The following is a 14,528-nucleotide window of genomic DNA, read 5'->3' as shown; positions in this document are numbered from 1 at the left end:
TTGGGAATTCCTGTGCTGTCCTATTCACCACCAGACATTGGTCAAGCACCAGCCAGTTACTTCAGGGACTAGACAACTAAAGAGAAAAATCAGAAGTTAAGATTAAACAAACATTACCGGAGAAATTAAGAACCACCCCTCCCTCACAGATTTTTGGCAAGGGTTCAAAACATTTTAGTTTCATCTGGTGTTTAGGTGATTGATTTATGGCTGTGTCTCTACAATAATATTATATGTAGTAATGCTTTGCTGTAAATATTTGCCCCCAAATGGTTTAATTTATCACTATTGTTAATGATTTTATTTGTCTCATTTTGTATATTTTCAGCGCATGTGGAATGCGTTTAGTTTCCTCTCCTGTTGTGAGCGAAGAGTCCATGACTCGCTGCAGTACAGATGTGTACTCAGGACGCAAGCTCTGTAGACCTGGATCTTGGTATGTTCCGTCAGCTTCTTGTTGGACCAGACTCTCTTTGTGAGTCTGGAAAACGTGGTAGCTGCTTTACCGATGCGTTTGTTTAGCTTGAAACTGAACGCATTCCACATGCGCTGCCTCCGATGCATCCTCGGCATCACCTGGCAGGACAAAGTTCCAAACAACACAGTTCTGGAACGAGCTGGAATCCCTAGCATGTATGCACTGCTGAAACAGAGACGCCTGCGTTGGCTCGGTCATGTCGTGAGAATGGATGATGGCCGGATCCCAAAGGATCTCCTCAATGGAGAACTCGTGCAAGGAAAGTGCCCTACAGGTAGACCACAGCTGCGATACAAGGACATCTGCAAGAGGGATCTGAAGGCCTTAGGAGTGGACCTCAACAAGTGGGAAACCCTGGCCTCTGAGCGGCCCGCTTGGAGGCAGGCTGTGCAGCACGGCCTTTCCCAGCTTGAAGAGACACTTGGCCAACAGACTGAGGAAAAGAAGGAAGGCCCGTAGCCAGGGAGACAGGCCAGGGACAGACTGCACTTGCTCCTGGTGTGGAAGGGATTGTCACTCCCGAACTGGACTTTTCAGCCAGACTAGATGCTGTGCCAGAACCACCTTTCAGAGCGCGATACCAGAGTCTTCCGAGACTGAAGGTTGCCAACATGGTATATTTTAGTATGGACTATGTAAGACTCTTGGGTATTCCCCATGGAATAGGAAAGGCAGGGTATAAACAAACAAACAAACAAACAAACAGAAAACATCGCTTACAAAAGTTGCATAGTAGTAGTGGTTGGTGAGTAGAAGTATTTGAAAACAGTGTTTTTATTATTTTACTCAGAAGTAAGCTCCTTTTATTCAGAAATACTTAGGCTGTAATCCTATCTCACCCCCCCCCCTCGGAAACAAACATCCCTACTGGTGAGGTTTGGCGGTGGGGGTCAGTTTTTCTTCTTCTTTGTATAGCAATATCTTCCTACATAGAATCAGCCAACTGGAAGGCTGGGGTATCCAAGAGTTCTATGGAGTTGGGCTGGCCCTATTCAATGCTCACTGGATTCATGTCAAGTGCTGAAAGTGGCCTCACAAGCGCTAGCAACCTCAGCAGAAACTGGCTGAAAGTTTTGACAGATCCTTAAAGACAAGGCTGGAAAGTGGAACAAGCCAATGGGGCTCTCCTGCACTGGGAAGACTGCCGTAAAGGAGTCTTGTTGTGAGAGTCTGCAGTCTGCAGTCCCTTCCCTCCTGCCCTGACAGCCACGGAAATGTTTGAGTGAAAAGCCAGCCTGCAGCTCAGGACTCAGGCAGGAGAGAGAAGCAATGGGTTTGGACAACCAGAAGAAAACCAGGATTAATTAGCCCATCACACACAAATCTTTAATTGATTAATTTAATGCAATTAATTCCTTAAATGCATTTTTCTTTTCTTGGCTTATGGAGGGGCCATCCCATCTCTCCCCCCCCCCGCCCCCATGAAGAATCTCCACTGTTGCACAGGCACCTGATTTCTTGGGAGGTGCTGATGGGAATTCATTCACCCTTCAGGGCTTGGAGAAGTTATTGCCTTAAAAGGCCTCTCTGTGTGTTACAGAAGCCACTTCTAAGAAACGCATCTATGCAGCAGGGCTCAACATTGCGCCGTAACATATGCAAGCAGCTTACTGCAGGAACTGCGCCCTCTTGTTCAGAAAGTCCTGCATGTATCAGGACCAATCAGAACTAGAACTAAGAGCCTCCTGTTCAGCTTTCTGATGCCCCTAGTGGCAAGCTGTCTTGGATTGCTGAAGGCAGGAAGAAGGGGCAGTTACTGCTCTCCAAGGCCCCAGCAAGGCTGAACCCCTGAAGGCGAATTGGTTCTTGCTGACCTCAACTGGCTGAAATGCTTCTAGGTCAGGCCTGAGTCACTGATGGACAATTGATCAAATTCTAGCCATGCAGCTCCTTCCCCAAGATATCTCTACCCAGTCTCACATGCTGCCCGATTCTCTGCCTGCTGTTGTTCTAGGTTGGACTTCTCATATGAACATAAGAAGAGCCCTGCTGGATCAGGCCAAAGGCCCATCTAGTCCAGCTTCCTGCATCTCACAGTGGCCCACCAAATGCCCCAGGGAGCACATCAGACAACAGACACAACCTGTGTCACAGTGCCCTCCCCTACATCTGGCAATCAGACGCAGCCTGCCTCTAAAACCAAGAGCTTATACATACCCATACAAGCTTGTAACCCGTAATGAACTTTTCCTCCAGAAATTTGTCCAATCCCCTCTTAAAGGCATCTAGGCAACATGCCATCACTACTTCCTGTGGAAAAGCGTTCCACAGACTAATTGCACACTGGGTAGAGAAATATTTTCTTCTGTCTGTCCTAACTCTCCCAAAACTCAACTTTCATGGATGTCTCCTGGTTCTGGTGTTATTCGAGAGGGAAAAGAGCGTCTCTCTATCCACTCTGTCCAGCCCCTGCATGATTTTGTATGTCTCAATCAAGTCCTCCCTTAGGCGTCCCTTTTCTAGATTGAAGAGGGCTTTCCTCAAAAGGAAGGTGCCCCAGTCCAGTAATCATCTTAGTCGCTCTCTTTTGCACCTTTTCCATTTCCACTATGTCTTTTTTGAGATGCGGCGACCAGAACTGGACACAATACTCCAGGTGTGGCCTTACCATCGATTTGTACAACGGCATTATAATATTAGCTGTTTTGTTCTCAATACCCTTCCTAATGATCCCAAGCATAGAATTGGCCTTCTTCACTGCCGCCGCACATTGGGTCGACACTTTCATCGACCTGTCCACCACCACCCCAAGATCTCTCTCCTGATCTGTCACAGACAGCTCAGAACCCATCAGCCTATATGTGAAGTTTTGATTCTTTGCCCCAATGTGCAGGACTTTATATTAGAAAATCTTCAGCTCTGTCTGTCTCTGGCTTGGCTCTCTTGTCTTCCTGTTCCAGGGCTCCACCCTGAGTCCTGTTTCCATCCTGCCAGGACGTGCATCTTACGATCATGGTGCACTTGGGCGTGAAAGACCCCAGCCAACACTGCAAATTCTACCTGATTGGACAGAGATTCATGGTGTGAGTATTCACATTGCTGATGTAATGGGGGGGGGGGTCAAAGCAACCTCTGCTACCCCATTGGTAGCGATTCCTGGCATAATATTTTAAACCAGATTTCCATAACGAGTTATGATGCCCATAAAGGTTGTTGGAGTTGAGTACTTCCATAGCCAGTTTCTCCTAACCAAGTACTCTAAAAATACATGCAGCATGCAGACTAATACACGGTTTTGGAGAAACGAAGGAGGCATTTGCTCAGGGCATAACTCTTGGAGAAATGGTGGAGGGAGGGGGCCAAACAGAAGGCTGCACAACTTTCCAAGCCAAGACTGAGGCTTCAGCTGTTATTGACCTAAATACAGGGTGGCACTTCTGGGCCTTTGCATAGACTTGTGAGTTTCTGTGCAACAGCATAATTAAGAGGCACAAAGCTTCACCTGCTAAAATGATCCATTCTGCAAGTGACACAGTCACAGGAGAGAGTTCTTGCCTAGAGGAAATCTGGAAGTTCTGCTCTGGGCTGGGGCCTCAGAGTAATCCTATCTATTAAGATTACTATCCCTGCAGCTATGCCGAGCTTTCTTTTTTGCCTCTCCTGGCCTGACCCCAATCATACTCAGTTCTATGGGCCTAACACAGCAAGCCTAGACAGGTTTACTCAGAAGTAAGGCCACTGTGTTCTACAGGATTTACTCCTAGGAAAGAATGTAGAGGATTGTAGCCATGGCTGCTTATCTGCTATACAAACTGCTCCTTCACCGACCCTTAGGAGATGCAACGTTTTGGAAAGTGGTACGTTGTTCTTGTTTGTTATATTCTTTATCCCACTCCTACAAAGAGCTCAGGGTAGTATACATAATTTGTCTTCCAAAGCTTCATAACAGCCCTGTAAGTTAGGCAGAGAGAGTGACTGCCTAAAGGTCACCCAGTGAGATTCATGGCCAAGGACACACTTGAACCCAGATCTCCCCACTTCTGGTCAAACTACTAGCCCACATTGTTTCTCACATTGGCTCTTGTTCTTATGAGCAGAGGTCATCAAACGAAACCCCGTTGTGAGTTCTTCCCATCACTGTGATGTTCAGTGTTACATACTTCCAGGGTGCAGCCTGATCGCCAATATAAGTACCCATGCTGCACACACCATGTCACAGTAGGATGACACTGCCACTGGGGAGAACATGGCCATGTCTCAACAGCAGACGCATGTTCTCCAGGTAAATCTGAAGCACTGCACTACAGGGAAGTGGCTTCCAAACCTTCCTCAGTGTGTGTGTGTGTGTGTGTGTGTGTGTGTGTGTGTGTGTGTGCGCGCGCGCGCGCTGGGAGGCTGAGATTAGGTTAGCAGTGTGGTGTGGACTGGGACTGGACTGGCATTGTCAGCAGACATATTAATCAATGTGGGAGGTATCTTCAAAAACATCAGGTCTGAGAAACACTTCTTCAGAGTGACGTGAGAAACTTCTCACCCCACGGAGTCATTATCTAACAGGCCTTGCAAAATTCCCAGCCTGTCTCAGCTTCAAGAAGGGTTGCGTCTTGAAAAATCCCCCCAGCCAGCCGCAAAATGTGCCATTTGAGAAGTGGGGGTGAAAGCACAGGCACGAGCTCACCTGTGAACTGCGGTGTACCATCCCGCAGCAAGGACGAAATTGATGGCAACATCTACTGGAATGATATCAGCAACGGCGTCGGTGTTGCATTTGACCGTCCGGATAATCCCTTTTCCAGCCTGCATGATAAAGACAAACCTAATGAGTGTCATCTGCCAAGTTAATTGGCCCTATGAAGCAACAACCAGTGCAATCTATTTACGCTTAGGTAAACTCCCTCTGGGTTAAATGATGCTTACTCTCAGGTAAGTGTGTATAGGATTGCAGCCAAAAAATAGCACAAAATCGAGACCAAATTTCTCTGCCTGTTCAAGGCTTGATCATTGCTTTGTCATGACAAGTGAACTCCCCTCTTCTCACCATGCATAAAAAACTCTTCTTTTTAGCTGTTCTTCGGAGCATCAACGAAACAAACAAAGGATTTTTCAAGGAAAGTCGCACCAAAACCAAATGAATGAAGCACACCCACCTCTCCTGTCACACCCCTCTGTCACAGACTGGGGGCTTCTAATCTCACAGATGCCCCAAGCCTGACGGGTTCTGTGGCACACCCCTGGCCAGGACTCTCTCAACTCCAGTGGATCATGTGTGCAGCTCCCAGCTAGCTGCCTTGGCTCTTAAGACGTCACCAAAAAGCCAGGACAACTGATGCCAAAATAGTTCTTACAGTTCCACATTATTTCAGAAGGAAATATCACATCAGAGAGAATGTGGCACACTTCTCAATGTATAAACCAACTTCAGAGCACAGGTTTTTAGCTAAGGTCCACCTGATTAGCTGTGACAATTGCTAACAGAAGGGCCTGGGTTCCTTAAGGGAAATGTCCTCTCTGGCAGATTTGCCACCACCACTCCGATGAACAGCCAGAACAGCTACAGGACAGCAGAAGCCCTACAGCAGTGGTTTCCAAACTGTGAGCTGTGGGTCTCTGGGGAGCAGCAGAAACTAACCAGGGGAGCCACAGAATCCTTTCAAAAAACCCACCACCCAATACAATATATAGTACTGTAGCCCTAATGAGGAGCTGCGGCCAATGGCCCAGTAGGTCAAGGAGGCACCAGTCTAAAAAGTTTGGGAACCACTGCCCTGTGGGTTGAACCAGCTCTTGTGGCCCTTGGCACTCCCCTTCCCAACTGAACCTAACACTCACCCAAGGGATTCAGCCTCTGAGCATAAGCAATGGACGCATCTCTCAACCTATGCCGCCATGTCTGGTCAGGAAGGCGGCCATGATGGAATGGAAGAAGTTCGACCCCCAATGGTGGACTGCTTGATCCTTACCTTTCAGCTTGTAATCAATTAAAAGGCAGATCCAGCTGAACCTCTGAGGAGGTTCCACAACTGTCAGGTCACTCATTCCAACTCCACCCAATCAGAACCACAGCTATCTCCAATCTTCCTAATTAAGGTGTCCTTGGATTCATCACAGCTGTGCAGGGATAGGAATGTTGCCACGATCCTGTGCAGCTGCTATCAGACCGAGATAAGACATTCCTTTCCCAGCACTAATGACCACTTTCAGAGAGATGCAAGATGGAGCAGGATGTTCAAAATGGAGTCAGCCTAAAGCCTTCCTCGCCCCCACTAAAGCCTGATTTTTACCCACACTTGACATCCCTCTCTTATCACAGAAAAGGGAGAAGGGATAACTGACAATACAGAATCATCAGATTCAACAGCCATAAAGCAGCAGGCCCATAAAGTGGGCAGGAGGTCTGGTCTAGAGGGTAGATCCTCCGTTTGTCTGAAGATAACATCCGCAGGTCGCCAGTTCGAGGCCACCAGCACCGTGAATGGTGAGACCTTGAAGCAGCAGACAAGCCGAGTGGAGTTATTCCACCTGCTCTTTGGTGTGTGCAAAGAAGCGTCTTGGCTGCCCTCCGTGTGAGAGATGAAGGAGCTGCTTGCCAGCTTGCGTGGGAAGAAACTGGAGGCCGGAATGTGATACCAGATCAGAAAGATCCATCTGAAATGTTGTGGTTCTTGAAAGATAGAACCTTTCTTCAATTGTAAAAATCCCTACAGGGATTTAGAACAGCCTGCCTATGTAAACCGCCTTGAATAAAGTCTGAGGAGAAATCTGACAACCAAGAAAGGTGGTATATAAATACCTTTATTATTATTATTATTATTATTATTATTATTATTATTATTATTATTATTATTATTATTATTACCAGCTGCTCTTTAACTGGAACCCACAAACCCTCACTGTGTCCAGTTTCCCCTTTGCTGGAGAATGAATTGGAAAAATGGGTAGATAAGAGCATAAGAACAGCCCCACTGGATCAGGCCATAGGCCCATCTAGTCCAGCTTCCTGTATCTCACAGCGGCCCACCAAATGCCCCAGGGAGCACACCAGATGACAAGAGACCTGCAAGGCTTCCTGGGAATTGTAGTTTAAGAACATAAGAATAGCCCCACTGGATCAGGCCATAGGCCCATCTAGTCCAGCTTCCTGTATCTCACAGTGGCCCACCAAATGCCCCAGGGAGCACACCTGATAACAAGAGACCTCATCCTGGTGCCTCCCTTGCATTGGCATTCTGACATAACCCATTTCTAAAATCAGGAGGTTGCACATACACATCATGGCTTGTACCCCGTAATGGATTTTTCCTCCAGGAACTTGTCCAATTCCCTTTTAAAGGCGTCCAGGCCAGATGCTGTCACCATATCCTGTGGCAAGAGTTCCACAGATCAACCACACACTGAGTAAATAAATATTTTCTCTTGTCCTAACTCTCCCAACACTCAATTTTAGTGGATGTCCCCTGGTTCTGGTGTTATGTGAGAGTGTAAAGAGCATCTCTCTATCCACTCTGTCCATCCCCTGCATAATTTTGTATGTCTCAATCATGTCCCCCCTCAGGCGTCTCTTTTCTAGGCTGAAGAGGCCCAAACGCCGTAGCTTTTCCTCATAAGGAAGGTGCCCCAGCCCCGTAATCATCTTAGTCGCTCTCTTTTGCACCTTTTCCATTTCCACTATGCCTTTTTTGAGATGCGGTGACCAGAACTGGACACAATACTCCAGGTGTGGCCTTACCATAGATTTGTACAACGGCATTATAATATTAGCTGTTTTGTTCTCAATACCTTTTCTAATGATCCCAAGCATAGAATTGGCCTTCTTTACTGCAGGTCTGAAATGGAAGGAGCGTGGGTGCAATGCAATGTGGGGTGAGGTTTTTCAAACTGAAGGAATATTTAGTTTTGCAAGTTCCAGGTGTTGCAGCAGCCAAGAGCGCAGGGACGGGGAGGGGGAGTTGCAATGGTCTATCCTGAGTCCATCTCCCGTGCCCTGTCCAGCAGTTTGCTGGGTTCGAGGGCTCTGGGGGATTACCCCTGCTAATTGGGTAAGAGGCACTTTTTCAAGTGGGTGCTCCTTTTTTTAGCAGGGGGAGAGTAACTGGCCCACCTCACCCCAGCACTGTCTGTTCTAGTGGCTGTCTGCTGGTATTCTTTTGCATCCTTTTAGATTGTGAGCCCTTTTGGGACAGGGAGCCATTTAGTTATTTGATTTTTCTCCGTAAACCGCTTTGTGAACTTTTAGTTGAAAAGCAGTATATAAATACTGTTAATGTTAATGTTAATTTCCCCACTGCCAAGACTGGCATCTCATCTGAGGCCCTGGCTGACCTCTGGAATGGGGAAATGACCAGGGCAGTGGATGAGATTGCTCCTGAGCGACCTCTGCCATGTCGCAGACTCGGAGCGGCTCCTTGGTTCACTGAGGAGCTGCAAATGATGAAGCGGCAGGGCAGACGTTTAGAGCGACGGTGGCAGAAAACTTGGGATGAATCCAATCAGACACGGAGTAGAGCTCATTACAGAGCCTATTCCGTGGCAGTGGTAGCAGCGAAGAGATCGTTCTTCTCTGCTACCATTGAGTCTGCTGACAACCGTCTGGCAGAGCTGTTCCGTGTGTTGTGGGGCCTCCTCCATCAGGCCCCTCCAGTAGACCAGGAGGAACACATGGTCAGCCGCTGTGACGTGTTTGCACAACATTTTGCAGATAAAATCAATTGTATTCGTCACAACTTGGATGCCACATTGACAATGTCTGACGATGTCCCCTTGGCAACTGCTTGTCCAGTGTTGTGGGATTCTTTTCAGCTTGTACAGCCTGAGGATATGGACAGACTCCTTTGGAGCGTGAGGCCATCTGCCTGCCTGCTTGACCCTTGCCCAGCTTGGCTGATAAGAGCTGCCCGGGGTGGACTGGCTGAGTGGACAGGGAGGGTGGTCAACTCTTCCTTGAAGGAGGGATCATTGCCATGTGCTTTGAAACAGGCAGTGGTTCGCCCCCTCCTGAAGAAGCCCTCCCTGGATTCCACTGTGTTAGACAACTACCGGCCAGTCTCCAACATCCCGTTTCTGGGCAAGGTAATTGAGCGGGTGGTGGCGGCCCAGCTCCAGAGGGTCTTGGATGAAGCGGATTATCTGGATCCTTTTCAATCTGGTTTCAGGCAGGGCTTCGGAACAGAAACTGCCTTGGTCGCCTTGGTGGATGACCTACGCCGGGGACTGGACAGGGGGAGCGCGTCCCTGTTGGTTCTGCTGGACCTCTCAGCGGCTTTCGATACCTTCGACCATGGTATCCTTCTGGGCCGATTGGTCGAGTTGGGAGTTGGAGGCACTGTTTTGCGGTGGTTCCGCTCCTACTTGGAGGGTCGGTCCCAGATGGTGGTGCTGGGGGATGCCTGTTCGACACCCTGGCCCTTGAGGTGCGGGGTGCCACAGGGCTCAATTCTGTCCCCCATGCTATTTAGCATCTACATGAAACCACTGGTAGAGGTCATCCGGGGGTTTGGAGTGGGGTGCCATCAATATGCCAATGACACCCAGCTCTATCTCTCCTTTCCTCCAGACTCCAGGGTGGTGGCTGAGGGTCTGGAGCACTGTCTGGAGGCAGTGAGGATCTGGATGGGGGCTAACAAGCTGAAATTAAATCTGGATAAGGCAGAAGCTCTCCTGGTTCGGAAATCCTCGATGCAGGTGCTGGACTATCGCCTTGCGCTTAATGGGGTTGCACTCCCTCTGAAGGAGCAGGTCCGCAGCTTGGGGGTCCACTTGGACTCGCAGCTGCTCCTGGATTCCCAGGTGGTGGCTTCGGCTAGGGAGGCCTTTGCTCAGCTTTGGCTGGTGCGCCAGCTGCGTCCGTACTTGGATCGTGCAGACCTGCCACGGTGATCCATGCCACAGTGACATCGAGGTTAGATTATTGTAACGTGCTCTATGTGGGGCTGCCCTTGAAGATGGTTCGGAAACTGCAACTAGTGCAGAATGCGGCAGCCCGTGTGGTTACTGGAGGTAGGCGGTTTGACTCTGTCAGTCCGCTTCTCCAGCAGCTGCATTGGCTGCCCATTTGTTTCCAGGCCCAATTCAAGGTGCTGGTTTTGACCTTTAAAGCCCTATACTGCTCTGGGCCAGGGTATCTTAGAGACCGCCTACTTCCGTACAATCCGGCTCGTCCTCTTAGGGCATCAGAGAAGGCCTTTTTACAAGTGCCACCACCTAGGAAGGTATGTGGGGCGGCGGCAAGAAATAGGGCCTTCTCGGTAGTGGCACCAACGCTATGGAATTCCCTTCCCTTTGACTTAAGAACTGTTCCCTCTCTTGAAACTTTTCGGCAAGGCCTGAAGACCCTTCTGTTTAAACAAGCCTTCTGAGTTCTCGGCCTTTTTAACATCTTTTCAACATCTTTTAATATTTTTCACAGGCCTGATTCTTTTATGACTTGCTGCTCTATGCTCTTTTTACCTTTTTACTACTTTTTATCTGACTGCTGTTTTTATGATATGTGTTAATATGCTTTTATCTGCTTTAAATTATGTTTTTAATCTGTTTTAACCCGTTGTAAGCCGCCTTGAGTCCCTTCGGGGAGAAAGGCGGAGTAAAAATAAAGTTGTTGTTGTTGTTGTTGTTGTTGTTGTTGTTGTTTTGAACTTCCCCAGTTGCTAATTAGTCTCCATCAACATTACTGATAGTACAATTATAATGAAATCCATTTTCAAAGACTTCAGATTAAATCAATCCAGGTTTACTAATAAAGTAGTTCAATGAACAGGGAAATGTGAAATAGTCTGTGACTGGCCATTGAATGGGGTTTTCTTCATTCTATGAGTAGAATACAGTCAGAGGATCTGCAAGTATATAATCAGATTTGCTACTGTTTTAGTGTAACTGCTGTTTGGGTCAAAGGACCATACTGTAACAAACTTTCTGAATAATTTATAAGCGCAAGACCTGTGTCCATATTATCCAATGCAAATACTGTAGACTAAATGAGTAGTTTTCAAACATTGTACCGTCAGGAAACCCTTTCCACAGAAATGCAGCTAGCAAGGAACTACTGAGCACAGAACACAATGAGTCCGGTGGCTGGACAGAGGAACAGACTGACTGTGCCGGGGGGCGTGGAGCCCCCAGGTCAGACGACATGAGGCTTTGGCCTTATCCTGCCAGGCTCTAGCCCAGTGATTCCCAAACCTACCATGGTCACAGCACCTTATTTTGCAGCAACCTCTTCTTCCCGGTTCTCCTGGATGCTGCCATCTTGGATCACGCAAGATCTTGCATGATCCAAGTTGGCAATGCCTGGGAAAACCGGAAAAAAGAGGCTGCCAGGGGCATCCCCCAGCACCCCTATGAGTGCGCTGCAGTGTCCTTGGGTGCAACTGCACACTGTTTAGGAAACACTATTCTAGTCCCTGATCAATCAGGCGTCACTCCTGACTCCCAGGCTCTGATCCAACATTTTAGGGACTGAGACCCAGACAGTAGTATAGACGGGGACATACGGACGGACGGACAACAAAGTAAGTATTACAGGCACCGTGTGTGCCGTGTAAGTGGCCCCTCCCACTTGATGTCAGAACCATTGGGGCAGCGATGGCAACGTGAAATCCTGCATGTTGCCATCACTGCCCCAATGGTTCCGATGGTGAGTGGGAGGAGCCGCTTACACAGCATGTTGCAGCATCTGTAATACTTATTGTGCCCCCCCGGCTATGCTACTGGGTCCAGAAGCCGTGGCAACTCTGCTTGAACATAGAAAGGTTCCTGATACTGAACTGGATTCTTGTTCCATCCAGCAACTGTACAGGGTCTCAGGCAGAGTCCTCCCCGTCACTCGCTATCTGACCCTTTGAGCTGGAGAGATCAGCGACTGATTCTGGGACCTTCTGGACACGAGCCCTGTGCTCTAGAGCAGGGGTGCCCAAACCCCGGCCCGGGGGCCACTTGCAGCCCTCAGGGGCTCCCGATCAGGCCCTTGGGGAGCCCTCAGTCTCCAATGAGCCTCTGGCCCTCTGGAGACTTGCTGGAACGCATGCTGGCCCAATGCAAGTGCTCTCAGCATGAGGATGACTATTTAACCTCTCACCTGAGCTGTGGGACGAAAGCTCCCTCCAGTACTTGCTGTTTCATGTCTGTGATGCAGCAGTGGCAGTGAAGGAAAGGCTGGCCTTACTTTGTGCAAGGCCTTTTATAGGCCTTGAACTACTGCAAGACCTTCATTCATTCATACAAGTTGCATCTCTAATAAATTCATTTATGTAAATTTATTCAAATTTTAAATGTAAATTAATACTTTTTTTCCTCGGCCCCCAACACAGTGTCAGAGAGATGCTGTGGCCCTCCTGCCAAAAAGTTTGGACACCCCTGCTCTAGAGCCTCCCCAAGTTACAATGAAAAAGTACTTAATTATAACTCTACATACTGCAATGAAAAAACCGCTTGTTCCATTGAAGTTGTCGATCCATCCCTGAGAAAAAAGGACAAAAAATGTGGTTGGGTCTTTGTTTGAAATTATGCAGGGCTCATTGCAGCCTGCGCACTAATTTATTTAAAGTATTTATATCCCGCCTTCCCTTTTCCTTTTGGGAGGTGCCTGGCAGCAAAATGGCTGTTGTATATCCAAGGAAACCCACAGGTGATTGGACAGCCTGCCGGGGGGGGGGGGGGTGTAAGCTGCATGCTGTCCAATCTCTCCCCCTCCCACACAGCATGCAGCACTGTTGGTGAGGATGCATGCTATAAAGTGGTGGGGGACAGGATTGAGCCAGTGGCGTAGCTAGAGGAGGTGCAAAGCACTAAGTTTTGCAAACGCCTGAGTGTGTCCTGCAAGCGGCCCCTTCCCCTCCACTTTGAAGCCATTCTGGGTGGTGAGAGCAAAACACCTCCATTCTGCTCCCATCACCCAGAATGGCTCCAAAAGGGAGGGGCTGCTTGCAGGGCACAATCAGGCAGCTGCAAAACTTGGTGCTTTGCCCTCCCTCTAGCTATACCATTGGATTGAGCAGTTACTTCAATGTTAAATAAACACGTAAATGAAAGTGTGTAATAAAAAGTGACCTCTTGGTGCATCATATATCGCAGCAGATACTAGCATGGTCTGTCTATTCCCTCCAGCCAAGTATGCATTCACTCCTACAAAAGCTTGATAATGAAATTCCCCTCCTTGCCCTTATTGGCAAAAAGCATGATGATCTGAACAGGGCAACCACCTTGAGGATTTTTAGCAAACATTTTTAAGCAGCAGACAATTCCTGCCAGACCAATTGCTGGGAGCAAAAGCGACAGCAGCAGATGGGGTTTTTTTTCAGAGTATTCAGCAGAAATGGAAGAGCAGTCATGCTTACAGGGAAGGGCTCTCGCCAGCTGGCTCCCACGATGGATGGTCGAATGATGGCAGCGTTTAAGTTACCTTTCTCTTGCTGAACCAGGTACTCTGTCAGGGCTTTGGTGAACGTGTAGGTGTTGGGCCAATCCCCAATCAATTTGGGGGTGATCTCCTGAATCAGGGACTCGTCCATCCACCTGATGAGATGAAAAACCACATTCTGCATCAGCGATGACAGGAGAGGCAAAGGGGAAACAAGCACATCAGACCAGCAAAAGGTCCAGAACAACAACAGGGATAGCAGTTCAGTATTCTCACTTGCAGATTAATTATATGTGTTTTTATTGTAGCCATGCTGTATGTTGGATTGAACCCAGTTTGTGGGTAGAATTCCTTCCTTTCCATCCCTTTCTGCTACTGTCATTCCCCTTAACTGTTTTAAAAGTTTTAGTTTTAAAAGTAGTTTTAAAAGTAGTCCCCTTAACTGTTACTGAAATACTGCACTTAATTCTTTCAAATCAGACGTCACACCTGTAAGTGCCTCTAGACCAGTGGTGGCTCGCCTATGGCATGCGTGCCAGAGAGGGCACGCAGAACGCTCTCTGTGGGCACGTGTGCCGTCGCCCCAGCTGCCAGGTGCAAGCCTCTAGGCTCGGGCATCTGCCTGAGCAGCCACAAAGCACAGCCACAAAGCCGGCCTCCTCCTGCTCCGAAGCAGCTGGGGCAAAGGAGGGAGGGGCGAGGCCAGGGGGGAAAAGGAATGGACAGCAGGGGGAAGAGGGAGACGGGGGGGGGCTGACGCCA

The 14,528-nt window shown here is 48.4% G+C and overlaps 1 protein-coding gene across 3 annotated transcripts in view; it reads right to left on the bottom strand.

The window, feature by feature from the left end:
* The window catches only part of FAR2 (fatty acyl-CoA reductase 2), a 100,495-nt gene that overhangs the window by 12,907 nt on the left and 73,060 nt on the right, over window positions 1-14,528 (bottom strand). For all 3 annotated transcript variants that reach the window (XM_066632097.1, XM_066632096.1, XM_066632095.1), the window contains 3 exons: window positions 13,744-13,921; window positions 12,822-12,866; window positions 5,097-5,215 (listed from right to left, as the gene is read on the bottom strand). In XM_066632097.1, coding sequence (XP_066488194.1) covers window positions 5,097-5,215; window positions 12,822-12,866; window positions 13,744-13,921 — 342 coding nt within the window. The remainder of the gene's footprint in view (window positions 1-5,096; window positions 5,216-12,821; window positions 12,867-13,743; window positions 13,922-14,528) is intronic.

The sequence above is a fragment of the Tiliqua scincoides genome, chromosome 6 (assembly GCF_035046505.1).
Source record: "Tiliqua scincoides isolate rTilSci1 chromosome 6, rTilSci1.hap2, whole genome shotgun sequence".
NCBI classification, from domain to species: domain Eukaryota; kingdom Metazoa; phylum Chordata; class Lepidosauria; order Squamata; family Scincidae; genus Tiliqua; species Tiliqua scincoides.
This window is presented reverse-complemented; position numbering and strand designations above follow the sequence as displayed.